Source organism: Oryzias latipes, chromosome 3, assembly GCF_053564925.1.
Source record: "Oryzias latipes strain Hd-rR chromosome 3, Olatipes_Hd-rR_3.1".
NCBI lineage: Eukaryota > Metazoa > Chordata > Actinopteri > Beloniformes > Adrianichthyidae > Oryzias > Oryzias latipes.
The window spans coordinates 23,496,707-23,510,007 of NC_136239.1; the positions used below are offsets into that span (position 1 = coordinate 23,496,707).

Genomic DNA, 13,301 nt, shown 5'->3' on the forward strand with positions numbered 1-13,301 from the left:
GGTCCGATCCTTTTTTTTTTTAGCAAACACATCCAACTGACTTGAGTAAATGCTTGCATTTCCTTGTTAATTTGAGTGTTATTTTTAAAAGTAGATGCACCAACATCCTAGAAAAGATGCCCGTATGTTTTACTTGCAAAGTATTGAAGATCTGATGAAGGTTAATCTTCAAAAGCAGTAAATACTTATCTACATCTTAAAATTCTAATCAACATAAGAGCTGCTTTATGTTGTAGATTCTTCATTTCTTCTTCAGTTCAGCCATCCAACAGGTGAGTGGGCAAAAACAAAATGTTCCTTTTGTGTGTGATCCCTCCCATAGAAATGTGCACTTTCCACTAATTTCTCCAAAATATCATCTGAAGTTTTACCCAAGATGAGTGCAGTTCCAGAAGAAGTCTTCAATTTCCTAAATCTGTTATTTATACTAACACACTAAAGTTCAATGTATCGATAAAACTGATGGAAAAAAAGCACCAACACTCACCAAAATGTGCTTATTTGAAAGCATGGTGGAGAAAGCATCATGATACAGTGGGCTACTTATCAGCTTCATCATTCATTTTGACCTTTATGACAGTATCATAGTGTTCCTTATTTTATAATGTTGCTTGTAATATTTGTCGGTGGAGAAACAGATGGATCTGCACGCAACTAAATTCACGTTTATTATTATTTTTAAGTCACCTCAATGAAACAAACTCAAATCTACACTTTGAAACGGAAACTCACAACTCACCACAGTTAGTAGAGATTTAGTTAATGTCACCTACCTTCTGTAAAATCAACTGTGAATGTGGTTGATGTCAAAAGAGGAAGGTGGTGGATCATTTCCCTCTTCTGGGTGTGAGTCGCAGCAGTCTGCGCTGGTCTGAGGGGCGCTCAGCTAAAATCTGGAGCTGCTGGGGGACATGATGTGGCTCCGAGAGGATCTCCTGAAGTCCATATGGCACGCCTTTACGGCCCTGGACGTGGATCATCGAGGGAAAGTGTCCAAATCTCAGTTAAAGGCGAGTTTGGCTTCAGCTGTGTTTACTTCACCTTTTAAGCTTCTAGCTGTAGGCTATTCATGGTCATGTTTAGTTCCCAAAAACATTTATTTGGAGTTCGTGAGGATTTAGTTTTGACACTTCTTGTTGGTGGCAAATCAAGTTTTATTTTTTACAGCTTTGCTGACAGTTAATCATTTTCAGTCCAGTTACACAAATAGTTGCACGACTATAATAATATTATAGAAGTAGTAATATTTGTTTCTAGTTGAATGTTAGGTTTATTAACAGTTTATTAACAAGTTAAAGGTTGTTTTTAAAGAACTCGCATGCTTTCCAAATAAAAGCTTGCTGGTTTGGCTAAAGTGCAGACTGACAAAGACAGGCTCCAAGAGCCCTACAAGGGTTTGGATCCCCCCCATCAGTTCCTCATCAACTCTGATATGGCTAGAAAAACAATGAAAGGGTAATTTCTGGATTGTTACCTATGTTTTGATTGTGATTTTAGTCTTTGTCCTTTTGTTTTTGGTCAGGGCTTTCTTGTAAAATAAGCATGAAATACTTTAGCAATTCTCCGCAGTGATCAGATGGATGTACAAGTGTTTAAATTTAATTTATAGGGTGTTTAAGCGTGTGATTTTTAAAATAAAGGACACACACTTGAAAAGAATACAATTAAAAAGGAGTTTTGTCTCCTCAGTCTATCACCAGTGTGGTTATTTCTTTATTGTTTAGGCTGGAATGTGACTAATCTCCACCAGGTTCATCTGTGTGAAAGCTTGCAGGAAGTTTCTGAAAATCCTGGGTGTTATGTTGAAAGTATGACACAGTCTAGGCCACATGTGTCAAACTCAAGGCCCGCGGGCCAAATGTGGCCCTCCATGTCATTTTATGTGGCCCGCGAGAGCATAAAATTTTTTAATTTCATAAAATAAAAAATAAAAATTGGTGTGTATTTATTCATATCTAGGGGGAATCAGACTTGAAATATCATGTTGGGCAACTATACATTAGGACTTAAACACTGTCCATATAACCCAACCTGACAGAATCAAATGTAAAAAGATTTATGCTAGAGTAACAAACATATGTTTACTATGCAACTGTAATTGTCACTTTGAAAGTTAAAATAAATAAATAAATGAGTTATTTAACATTAAGGAGTAGTTACATTTATTTTTCATTACATTTAGTTACATGTATAACTTATATCTGGCCCTTTGAGGACAACCACTATACTGATGTGACCCTTAGTGAAAATTAGTTTGACACCCCTGGTCTAGGCAGTCTATTGTCCCAAAAAGATTTACCAAAGACCAACAACCCTAACTTGTGACTAATCATCAGTGTTGTAGGAAACTTACAGTAAAGAAAACCATTATTAGACCCAAAATCTCAGACTTGATGATTTATGTGACTGTTAAAAAGGAAAAATCCTTGAGGTCCACAAAATGGATAACGCTGTTTTCTGTTAAGAGAAAAGTTTGGACGGAGCTAGACACCAGGAGCTGAGCAGGTGAAAATCTCTCAGCACACCCTGGTAACATCTGGAGGTCAAAGGGCCTCCATGAGACAAATGGATTGGGCAACTATTCATCACTTGGAGCAGTCACAAATCAAAATCAAATCCACATTTTATTTATAGAACACTTTTCTAACAAATGTAGGTCAAAGTGCTTCACATTAAAAAACATTTTCCAAATTTGAAAACCAAACAGCAAGACAAAAAAAAGAAAGAAAAAAATTCTAAAACACATAATAATAAAATTATAATAATAACAATAATTATAATAGATTTGATTTATCTGCGCTTTTTCTTGGTGCTCAAAGCGCTTACAATGTGTCCATTATTCAGTCTCTCCTCATTCAAACTTGGTGATGGTAACTACTAATGTGGCCTCAGCTGCCCTGGGGCAGACTGACAGAGGCGTGGCTGCCAGTTTGCGCCTACGACCCCCCTGACCATCAACGGGACATTCATACACATTCACACACCAGTGGAGCCACACTGGATGGACATACAATGCCCCCACCCACACACAGTCACACATAACATAACAAAGCATAAAATGGGACAGATGAGATGTGAAATAGAAATAGAAATAGAAATCTGGCGTGATATTAAGTGAGGAAATGCTACATTTGACACCAGTGACCCCCTCGCTCACGTTCTAATGTTGTAATACTGTTGAAGTCCAATATTTAGCTGTTTCAAAGGCAGTACAATTATAGTGCTGAGAATGTGAGACAGGGTGGAGTGATGACTTTTCAAAAAACACTGTAACCTGAAGCACACCATGCAAGAGTTTGAAAAATGTTATAAACTCCTTAAAAGAAAGGTGTATCAAACTTGTTTGTATCATTTCAGAAAAGGAGTTGAGGGCTGTTTGAATGTCTGTAAAGATTGTCATTAGATAACCTATGAAAACTCAAACGAGGCTGAAAGGATGCTTTATTGTGATAACCTGCCATGCAAATGTGTTATAGCTGAAGTTAACAGAGCATAGCCTTTGACCTTTCAGTACTTAAATGTAAATGCAACTGCTAAAGATTATTATCACAAAAGACCTAAGAAACTTTTAGTCTCTCCAGGGAGTCTGAAATATGATTTGTCAAGCATGGATCTCACCCAAGGCTAAAAATAAAGCTGTCCTTGCACCTATTCTGAGATATGTTATGTGTGTACCTTGTAGTGTGGTTTGAGTTAGTACATCATTCATAATTTGTAATCTAATTCCCGTGTCATGGTGATTAGGTGTTGTCCTACAACCTCTGCACAGTGATGAAGATCCCCCATGACCCCGTGGCCTTTGAGGAGCATTTCAAAGATGATTCCAAAGGGCCTCTGTCCAGTGACGGCTATATGCCTTACCTCAACTGGTTCATTCTAGACAAGGTGAGGGCAAGGAGTGTTAATTCTGGTGACAAAATTACTTTTCATAAGCCTTTTTTCCTGAACTTATATTGTGTTCATACTCAGGATTGAAGCCCAGAAAGAAAAGCTTCTCACAATTAGTTTGACCCTTTTTGGTTTAAAAACTGCATACTAGGTTTAACATTAGTTAAAATCAAGTCATGATAAAAATTCAGACTAACTAGCTGGGGACTGTTTTTCTAAACATCAAATATTGATCATAAAATTACCTGGAGAAATATCTTCTGATCAGAAACTCTGTAGTCCATTTAAGACAGGGGTGCTCAAATCCAGGCCTGGAGGGCCGGTGTCATGTATGTTTTCCAACCAACCTGCCATTGAAGCTCCTTATTGGCTAAATACACCTGATCCAGGAAATCAACAGCAGATAAGGCAGGGATTCTGGAAAACCAGCAGGAGGCCGGATTTGGAAACACCTGATTTAAGACAAAAAAAAAACCTGAAGTAAATTGGAAGTGTGTCACAAATACCAATCCAAAGCAGCGATCACCCTCTTCTTCCGTTGTATGCAGAGCTCTGGCACAGATTAAGATGACTAATCATTAACAAGCACACTGACTACATTCAGAGGAAAAATTGTCTTTTTTTTATCTAGTATTTATGCAAGGTTTGTCTCATCATAATTTTTTTGCAGCATTCATACAAACACATGTTTGAATTTTACATTTTTACAGACAATAACTTCCATTGGTAAGTCAGCTGCCTCAGCTTCACTTCATGCACTTGAGTTTGTGTTGCTGTTTTCCTCCTGTGGGCTCTGACTTGAATGAAAATCAGGCCTGTTAATCACATCGGGTTTGCAGACTTTTATCAAAGGAGACCAACACGCATTAAGCATTAAGCATTTGTAAACACGCAGCTGTGGTGCTGCTGAACTAGGAAGCTTTGACGTTCAGTAGGGGCTTTATTATTATTTTTTCTTGCAGGTGCAGGAGGATTTTGATGTAACCGAGTTCCACAGGATGTGCTGGACGTTGTGTTACAAGAAAAAAATGCACTCTCCACATCTCTCCATCTCCATAAACGATGCTTTCAAAGTCTGGTGCATTTTCAATTTTCTGTCAGAAGACAAATACCCGCTAGTCATCATCATTGACGAGGTGAGGCTGTTTCAAATGCTGCATTTGTCCTTTTTTTATACTCATCAGTGCATAAAATCTATATAAGATGGAATTTAAAAAAGGGGTTTCTTTTCATTATAACACAGAAGGAAAATTGGGCTTAGTTCTTTGATTTGGCAGCTTTCTGCTAACATTTTGTTTGGCGACAAAAAGTTTCTTTTGCAGTTTTTGACACGTGCACCAAAGTAGTAAACTCACACGATCATGTGAGAATAATATACCACAGCACACATTTTTCATTCAGTGGCTGTAACACACCTCCAATAAAAAAAAGAAAGATTTCTAAAAATCTTTCAATTTCAATGCCAGGAATTGTTCATGATGCTCCCTCCTTCCTGCCTCAGAGTGGGAATGCAGTGGTGATCTGCTCTAAAACGTTTGAAGTGTTTCTGCTTTTAATGTTTTTTTTCTTATCTATCAATTGACATTACCGTAGTCTCATTTGATGTGCTCAAAACAGACACTGTTGTTCTACTATTGGAGCTTTTTTTTTAGACATTGGATTTGTGGTAATCATTCTTCTAGGGATTGTATCTCAAAGTTTTTTTCCCACATCCTGATAGTTTGTTTCTGTATTTATTATTAACTGCACAGGTACACAGAAGTTCATCATCCATTTGACTGTATATGTGTTTATTTAAAGCTTAACTCCAGAGACTTTCCAGCTAACTAGTTTGTTTGTAGCTACAGTTTGTACGTAGGAGAAACTGTCGCAATCTTCAGTTTAGATCAAATGTATTCATTCCCAATAAAGTTCATTTGGGTTTTTCAGACTAATAGGAAACCTTGTTAACCTTGGTGTCAACAGTTCAATACTTTATCAAACGGGTCATCATTTTTAGATTTCAAAGGTCCTCTCTTTGACTTTACTTTTAAAACACTTGGGATATTTCTCCAACCCAATTCTTGGGTTACTCATGTTGGGATATGTGTTTGGAACAAAACTAATTTTTGGGGGTTATGTTATATAATGTTTGAGTTAAAATAACCCAGAACAATCTATTAAAACCTCAGAGTTGGGTTAAAAACACCCCAACTTGGGTTATTTTTAACTACGGGGCGACCGTGGTGCAGTGGAAGGGCAGTCGACCTATGATCGGAAGAGTGCAGGTTTGATTCCCACCTTGCCCTCCCATGTGCCAAAGTGTCCTTGGGCAAGACACTTAACCCCACCTTGCCTCCGGTGGAAGGTTGGCGCCAGTGTTCGGCAGCGGAGCCGCCACCAGTGTGTGAATGTGTGAATGGGACTGTGACTGTAAGGCGCTTTGGGCCTTCAAGGAAGGTAGAGAGCGCTATACAAGTGTACGCCATTTATGTTGTTTTTTAACTACAGATTAATTCTGATCAATAAATCATTATCATCCCATCAGATCGAGTATTTTCTGCGAAAGCTCACTGAGGCTATGGGGATTGGGTTGGATGAGGAGAAGTTTGCTGAGTACAAAGCAAATTCAAAGAGTTGCCTGAGCGCCTGGGAGACCATCAACCTGGTGGGGATGACCTACTTCTGCAGGGAGGTGGAGCCGCAGACGCTGTCCATGGGCATCAACCATGTCTTCACTGAACTCATAATGGACGTGCTCAAGCAGGTCAGGCAGGAAGTTGACATTAGCTTACTCATGTTCTCCATATACATGTGTGCATACAGACTATATTCAAATATATACATCTTTTACACTGCATGCATGTAAAGCATTTGTTTTCAGTCAATACATTCTGTGATGCTAACAAATGTATGAGAAAACAATAAAGTATTTATTACTCACGTAAAACCTTGTCAGAATACCTTGTTGTGATGCTTTGTAACATTTCAGAGTATTACTCACAGCAGTTCACAGTTGGATAACTTTTTCTTCTAATTCACTAATGTCTAATGTTGAATCAAGAACTTGTTTTGGTAGATTTATGACCTGAATGATCATGACTGTCTTTTTTTAAGGGTTACATGGTGAAGAAAGGCCACAAAAGGAAGAACTGGACGGAGCGTTGGTTTGTGCTCCGACCCACTGCGCTGTCTTATTACGAGTCTGAGGATGTGCTGGATCTGAAGGGAGAGATCGTTCTGGACCAGAGCTGCTGTGTGGAAGTAAACATGTTTGCCGAGTGTATCCTAACTGTTTAAAGTCAGCTAAATTGTTTGACACTTTCTATATTTAAAAAGACATAAACATATAGCAACATATTTTGGATATGAACTTCCCCTTTAATGGATGTTTTCTGAACATTCTACATGAAGATTTTTTCCTCCCTCCAGGCTCTGAATGACAAAGATGGGAAGAAATGCCTTTTTATCATCAAGTGCTCTGACAAAAGCTTTGAGATCCGTGCGCCGGACAAAAAGAAGAGGCAGGAGTGGATTCAAGGTGCTTCATTTCTTTTAGCTCTGGAATGTCTGGATGTTTGCTAAAAGTCAGTGTCTTCTCGCCTAATTCCACATCAGCTGTGCACTCGTGCATCCAGCTGCGCAGGCTGGGGCTGACGTCTCCTCACCACGAGGCCCGGCGGAGGCGCAGGGAGGTGCGGCAGAGGCAGCAGGCTGAAGAGGAGGAGCTGGCGGAGAGGATGAAGGAACTTCAGGCAGCCAATGAACGCAAACAGAGAGAACTGGAGGACATGAGGATGGTCTGTACTAAGATTCACTAAAACTTAAAAAAAATAAAAAAATAAAAGAGAGAATTCTGGCTCCTCAGAGAAAGCAAAAGAAAAGCAACTATTTTTGTTTATGACAAAAAAAAGTCAAACTGTCATCAACAATGATGTTGAAACAAGGAACCAATGTAGTTCTACCTCTCTGGAAGTTTTTTCCCTACACAAATGGGGTAACAAAACTAGAAAAACAACAATCCCATTAGCTTAAAAAAAGCCAATAAAGATCACAAGACTTGGTATCCATTTTCACACCCTTGTTTGTACAAATCATGCAAAGAGAAGTATGTGTGTTTTTTTAAAAACTCAGTTACTGTGTGATTCACAGGACATTCGTGTCTGCCTGTTTTTAAAGATTAAGAATTCTGTGCACAGTTTATGAAGTAAAACAGGAAGTAAAACTCCACGCTAACAACGGTTCACATCAGCCAATGACACCTGTTTCTAGTACAAATTCAAGCTGCACGAACTTGATTTTCAAGATCTATCCGCCTCTTTCGCTTCTCCTTTTACTCTGACAGCTGCCTTTTACTCTGCAAACACACAGTTCCTAAAATGTCATTGAAAGCCTTTTAAGTCTAACAGTACTCTCTTAAAGTTTTTTTTTTCTTTTCACAGTCTTTTGGAATTCATGCAGATTAGCGACAAATATTTGCCTCTTTTATAGAAAATGGAGGAGGCTGCAGCCAAAGCAACACGAGAAGAGCTCCAGAGAAAGAAGACTGAGTTGGACATGCAGGACCGATACAGGCTGGACCTGGAAAGAGAGAAACTGGTAACATCGGTCCTCAGCCAGTCTCCACCTGCCTCACAGTTTTGGCTTAAAGACAGAAAAAAAAATCTAATTTTAGTTTTTGAGTAACCCTTGTGATATCTTAGATGACCCCACCCTTGCATTGACGTGTTCTCCCTACCATGACAAAGGTGGATAAAGGTGGAAAGATTTCATGTAATCCATGGACACCAGTGAAGATCACAAATCATTGCAGAAAAAAAGTTCAGAGCACTGTCTAGTGGGTCTAGATGACCCAACTCCCAACGTTAAAGTGCCTAGGATAGCACAAGGGTTAAGTCACAGTTACCCATCTCCGGTTCTCTTCATTCTGAGAACAAGGCCTTCAAATAGATAAACAACATGAAATTCAAGCCTTTTGTCCAAATGGGAGACAAGCTGCTTTACATGCGGCAACACTAATTTATGACTTTATCGGAAGAGACAGTTTTAGCGGCACTTTAACAGGTGACACTGAGAGAGAACAATGGTCATGATGTTTCAGTGAACTCTGATGTTCTGCTTTTGTGACTGGCGTGCGGTGACTGTTTCAGGTGCGCCTGCAGATGGAGGAGCAGATGGCTCAGAAGTCCAGCGAGCTGGAGCAGTATCTGCAACGCGTCCGAGAGCTGGAGGACATGTACCACCTGCTGGAGGAGGCCTTAGAGGATGAGAGGCAGGCCAAGCACGATGAAGAGGCCATGAGAAAGCTGCAGTCCAGGTCTCATAAACACACAAATAAACCCACTCAGAGTATGGATCATTATAGGCCATGGTTTGAAATATTATAAACCAGCAAGACCTGCTCTTTTTCTTTTATACTGTTGACTAACTTTGAAATCAGAATTTTTTCATATTGATGAGGAAAAAGGAAATCAAGTCTGCAAATGGGGTGTAAGATTTAAAAGAATAACTGTTGGTATAATTTTGTGTATCTCCAAATCACCATAAATCTGCAAAGTGTTGTCTCTTCTTTCTGTCTCAGGAAATATGTGACTGTGGTCCTGCTGAGTAAGATGCAGTAAATGCGTTCTGCTGCCCCCTGCTGGTTGTTTGCATATATTTCAGCTCCAACCCAGTTTCATCGTTTCTGTATTTAGAAAAAAAAGTATTATTTACACATGAAAAAATGCTATAAACAAAGGATATTCCTCAAATTTACTTCTACTATTACTACTACCTTAGGATTTTTAAAGATTTGTGGAAACGTAGGGCTGAAAGGGGCATTAAAGGGGCAGTTCAAAACATTTAGGTGGAGTCTAAGAAGTGTATTTCAATAGTTAACTTAAGCATGGCATTAAAAACACCAAACTTAATGTTCAAAAACTATTATACTAGAAATGAGAAAGTTTATGATTTTTTTGTGAGAACGTGTCTGGCTGTTCTACAACATTGTTAGCTCACTACAAATGGAATTGTAGGAAATCAGAGGAGTGTAGATCTACTTACTAGTCTGCTCTGCATTTTTACTCAAACATTCTTGTGCGGTCACTGACAGGCTGCTGCAGGAGGAGGCTGCGAAAAGGGTCGAGCTGGAGCAGCTCCACCTGCAGCAGCAGAGGGAGCTGGTCCAGACTGAAGTGGAGAAGAAGGAGCTGATTGCTGAGCAGCAAGCTAAGGATAGAGACCTGCAGGCGGCAGCGCTGCAGCTGCAGAGGCTGGAGAAGGAGCGACAGGATGCGCTGGAGCAGTATGAGGTCAGAGCATCCACGAGGAGCTTCACATGTGGGTGAAGAGAGTTTGCTGGCACAATCCAGGTTTACAGTTCCTGTATGAAATAAAGCACATTTCTGATTTTCAAACTTAAGGAAAAAATGTGAGCACTCATTTGAATATAAAGATGCTGAAGTCTTGAAGGCACCTATTTCCTAAACATGTGCCAAGCTACATTTTGATTTCTCCATGAGATTGAATTAGCAGCTGATACTGAGTGAAAAAGTTATAAACTGGAACTTGCAAAAAAGTTTAACATAAAACTACTTGTTTATTATTCATTTTTAGCATCTTTATGTTAGTGTAGATGATTAGTTTTTAATTTTTTTGATTGATAAACTTTGATAAACTTGGGACCACAAATTCAAGCTATCATCTCTTTTATGATGCATTCAGTGTTAAAAAAAATCCATTAGACACTAATCAAAGTTTAATCTCTAAAAATAAACTTTACTGTATCTGTCATTGTCAGAATTTAACAAGTAGGATAAAATGTCCAGTCAATCAGATGAAGGATGTCAACTTACATCTCTTTTTTTGTTTCCTGGTGTACAGGAGATGTCAAAGAAGCTCGAACGAGCAGCTAACAAGACAAAGACGTGGAAAGACAAGGTGGCAAAGCATGAAGGTCTGGTGCGACTCATCCAACCAGGTAAAAGGAACAACAATTGAAATGTTTGGGGACAGAATTCTTTGAAATTTATGAAGATGTGAAACCACCCTTTCAGACGATTTAGGAAAAATCTATTTCTGTTTTTCTCAGCAGCTCCTGTGTAGGTCAGAGAAGTACAGAAAACATCCTCTAACTTTCTTTCAACTACCTGACATGTGTTCCTGCAGGCCAGAAAGAACCGCAGCGGATGACTAACTGGGGTCCAGCCTCGTTCACTGACACCGAGTTGGAGATGAGGAAGAAGTTCTGGCAGCAGAGCAAGGCACAGGGAGCTCAGACTCAGTGACCAAAAGGATGGAGGATTCCTCTGAAATCACTACATACAGTAGACGAGGAGACACAAAGTTGGCAGTTTGGGATACTATTATTAACCCCTTCACCCTGTATGTACTATAACATGCAGGACTCTACTTAATTTGGCATCACCTTGAAAGTTCAAAATACATTGAAAAATATATTTTTTACATAATTGGAAATAAAGTAAAGCACAAAGGGGTTGTAATATACGTGTGGAAGAAAAATATTGATTTCAGACTCGGGTTGATCATCTCAAGGAAATGACTGATTTGAAGTTACGTCCTACTTTTGGTGCTTAAAAATGTTTATTTTCAGTAGATTGTTTTTCCTTTGCTTAAAAACGAGTGCTTTCATTTGACAGCAGTTGCACATGCTGTTGTCACCTGTACATGACGACTCTTCTGTCTTTCTGCTACACTTTTAGCTTTTTGAAAAAAAGAAAAAAACAGTTCAAACTTTGATCTAGCTTGTCGAGTCAGACCTCTCCTTCTCTGCATCTGAGTCAAAGACGGGCACAGAAATGCTGTGAAGCATTGAACCCGCAGTTCTTCATCCGCAGTGTTGCTGTTTTACAAAGATGCATTTGTTAAAGGATGATGCATTAAATCAGAATTCCATTTTTTTACACTACCACCGTGCCAAGCATGTTGATGAACCGTAATGGTTTACCTTTTTACGTTTTACTTTACTTGAGCTGCTATAACTCAGATAGGACAAATGCTTCATGTTTTTTTGCTTCAAAAGTTATACAATAACCGTCCACCTTTGGTATAAATGACTGATTGACAAAGTTTTATGGCTTCATAAGATACTTTCAACAGCATCTCTTATTATACAGAAGCAACAATTATTGTCTATGTAGAAAGAAAAAAATATTCTAAAAGAAATTAGCTGATTTGTTTCTGTTTTTTATGATTCTAATCTCCTACATACAGTTAAAACGTTTGTTTTTAAATATTGTTTTGTATAAAAGTTGGGTTTGATATTAACTTACAATGGCACGAACAGCGGAAATCCCTCATTTAGATTACTTTAAATTGCTTAATTTTATGCACTTTTAAAAAAAAATCCCCCAAAAAGCATCATAATAAAAACATGAATAAAAAGGAGCAGAAATAAGAGTGTATTTCATAACCTCTGCTCTCTTTTTAACACAATAAATTGTAGGGTTTTTACCCTAACAGTTATTTACATCTTCAATTCCCAATTATTACAATAATGGAGTCTTTCACAACTCAGTTTTTTACATAATTGTGACACAGATCCTGATTTTGTCTCTATAATACTTTATTCCATCACTTTTTTAATGATTTATTTTCCTTTCAGGCTGCAGTATCTCACTCTTTTCTGAATATTTGTAGTTATGCTCAAAAAAACCTGATGTAAGTAAAAACACGTTTCTTCTACTCTGTTATAGACTTACAGGGATTTGGACCTCAGACTCAAACTTTGGGACTTGTGAACAATGTTTAATAACTGGTTACCTGTTGGGCATTGCTCTCAGATCTAACAAATATGGCCTTTCCTCTTTTTTCTTTTTGTGACAGCAACCCCCCCCCCAAAAAAATAAAATCAATAAATGTGTATTATAGTGCGTGCCTCAAATGGTTGTTTAAAAGCGTCTTTGTGACACTCGAATACCTGCATGCATCAACAACACAAACTATGAATCCTCATATGATTGTTAGAATTAAATGAAATGTCTATACATCAAACACACTGAGGGCGATTTAAACCTCAGGGACTTTCTCCTTGATGTTTACTTGTCTTTAAAAGTGTCCGCTTTCAGTTATCATTCATTGGTTTGTGGTAGGGCTGTGTGTCTTTCCCTCTAGCTCGATTTGAAATGATCCATGGATCAATTTACCAAATTCAACTAAATGTAAAGCAATACGACCGAAATGACCTAAATGGATACAATTTAGTAATTTATTTTGAGGAAATTTGAAGCTAAAAGAAAATACCTTCTGACAGAGAAACTCTTTTTTTTTTACTTTTCATTTTAAGCAACAAAAGTCAAATGTCATTTTGTTCTTTGTGATTCAATAAAAGTGTGTCATATTAATTACTCCAGGCATTGGCCAAAGTGCTGTGAAATAAAGGGTTATTGGTTCAGTACGCACACCACACCTCCCTCGCTGTGGCTCACCTTCTT

At 38.4% G+C, this 13,301-nt stretch overlaps 1 protein-coding gene across 1 annotated transcript; it reads left to right on the forward strand.

Moving 5' to 3' along the window:
- Positions 1-823: 823 nt before the first annotated feature.
- Positions 824-13,268, forward strand: swap70a (switching B cell complex subunit SWAP70a). Its single transcript, XM_004067001.5, has 12 exons — positions 824-1,010; positions 3,745-3,885; positions 4,851-5,024; positions 6,416-6,634; positions 6,985-7,131; positions 7,300-7,408; positions 7,486-7,667; positions 8,359-8,466; positions 9,018-9,184; positions 9,962-10,160; positions 10,732-10,828; positions 11,017-13,268. Exons 1-12 carry the CDS (start codon positions 912-914, stop codon positions 11,133-11,135), a joined length of 1,761 nt encoding a protein of 586 aa, XP_004067049.1. The 5' UTR covers positions 824-911; the 3' UTR covers positions 11,136-13,268.
- The last annotated feature ends 33 nt before the right edge of the window (positions 13,269-13,301 follow it).

Excerpts from the sequence above, each read along its gene's own strand:
- swap70a (XM_004067001.5), top strand. The coding sequence starts at position 912 with ATGATGTGGCTCCGAGAGGATCTCCTGAAGTCCATATGGCACGCCTTT. Across the intron at positions 6,635-6,984 it reads TAATGGACGTGCTCAAGCAG|GGTTACATGGTGAAGAAAGG; the intron begins GTCAGGCAGGAA and ends TCTTTTTTTAAG. Across the intron at positions 9,185-9,961 it reads ATGAGAAAGCTGCAGTCCAG|GCTGCTGCAGGAGGAGGCTG; the intron begins GTCTCATAAACA and ends GGTCACTGACAG.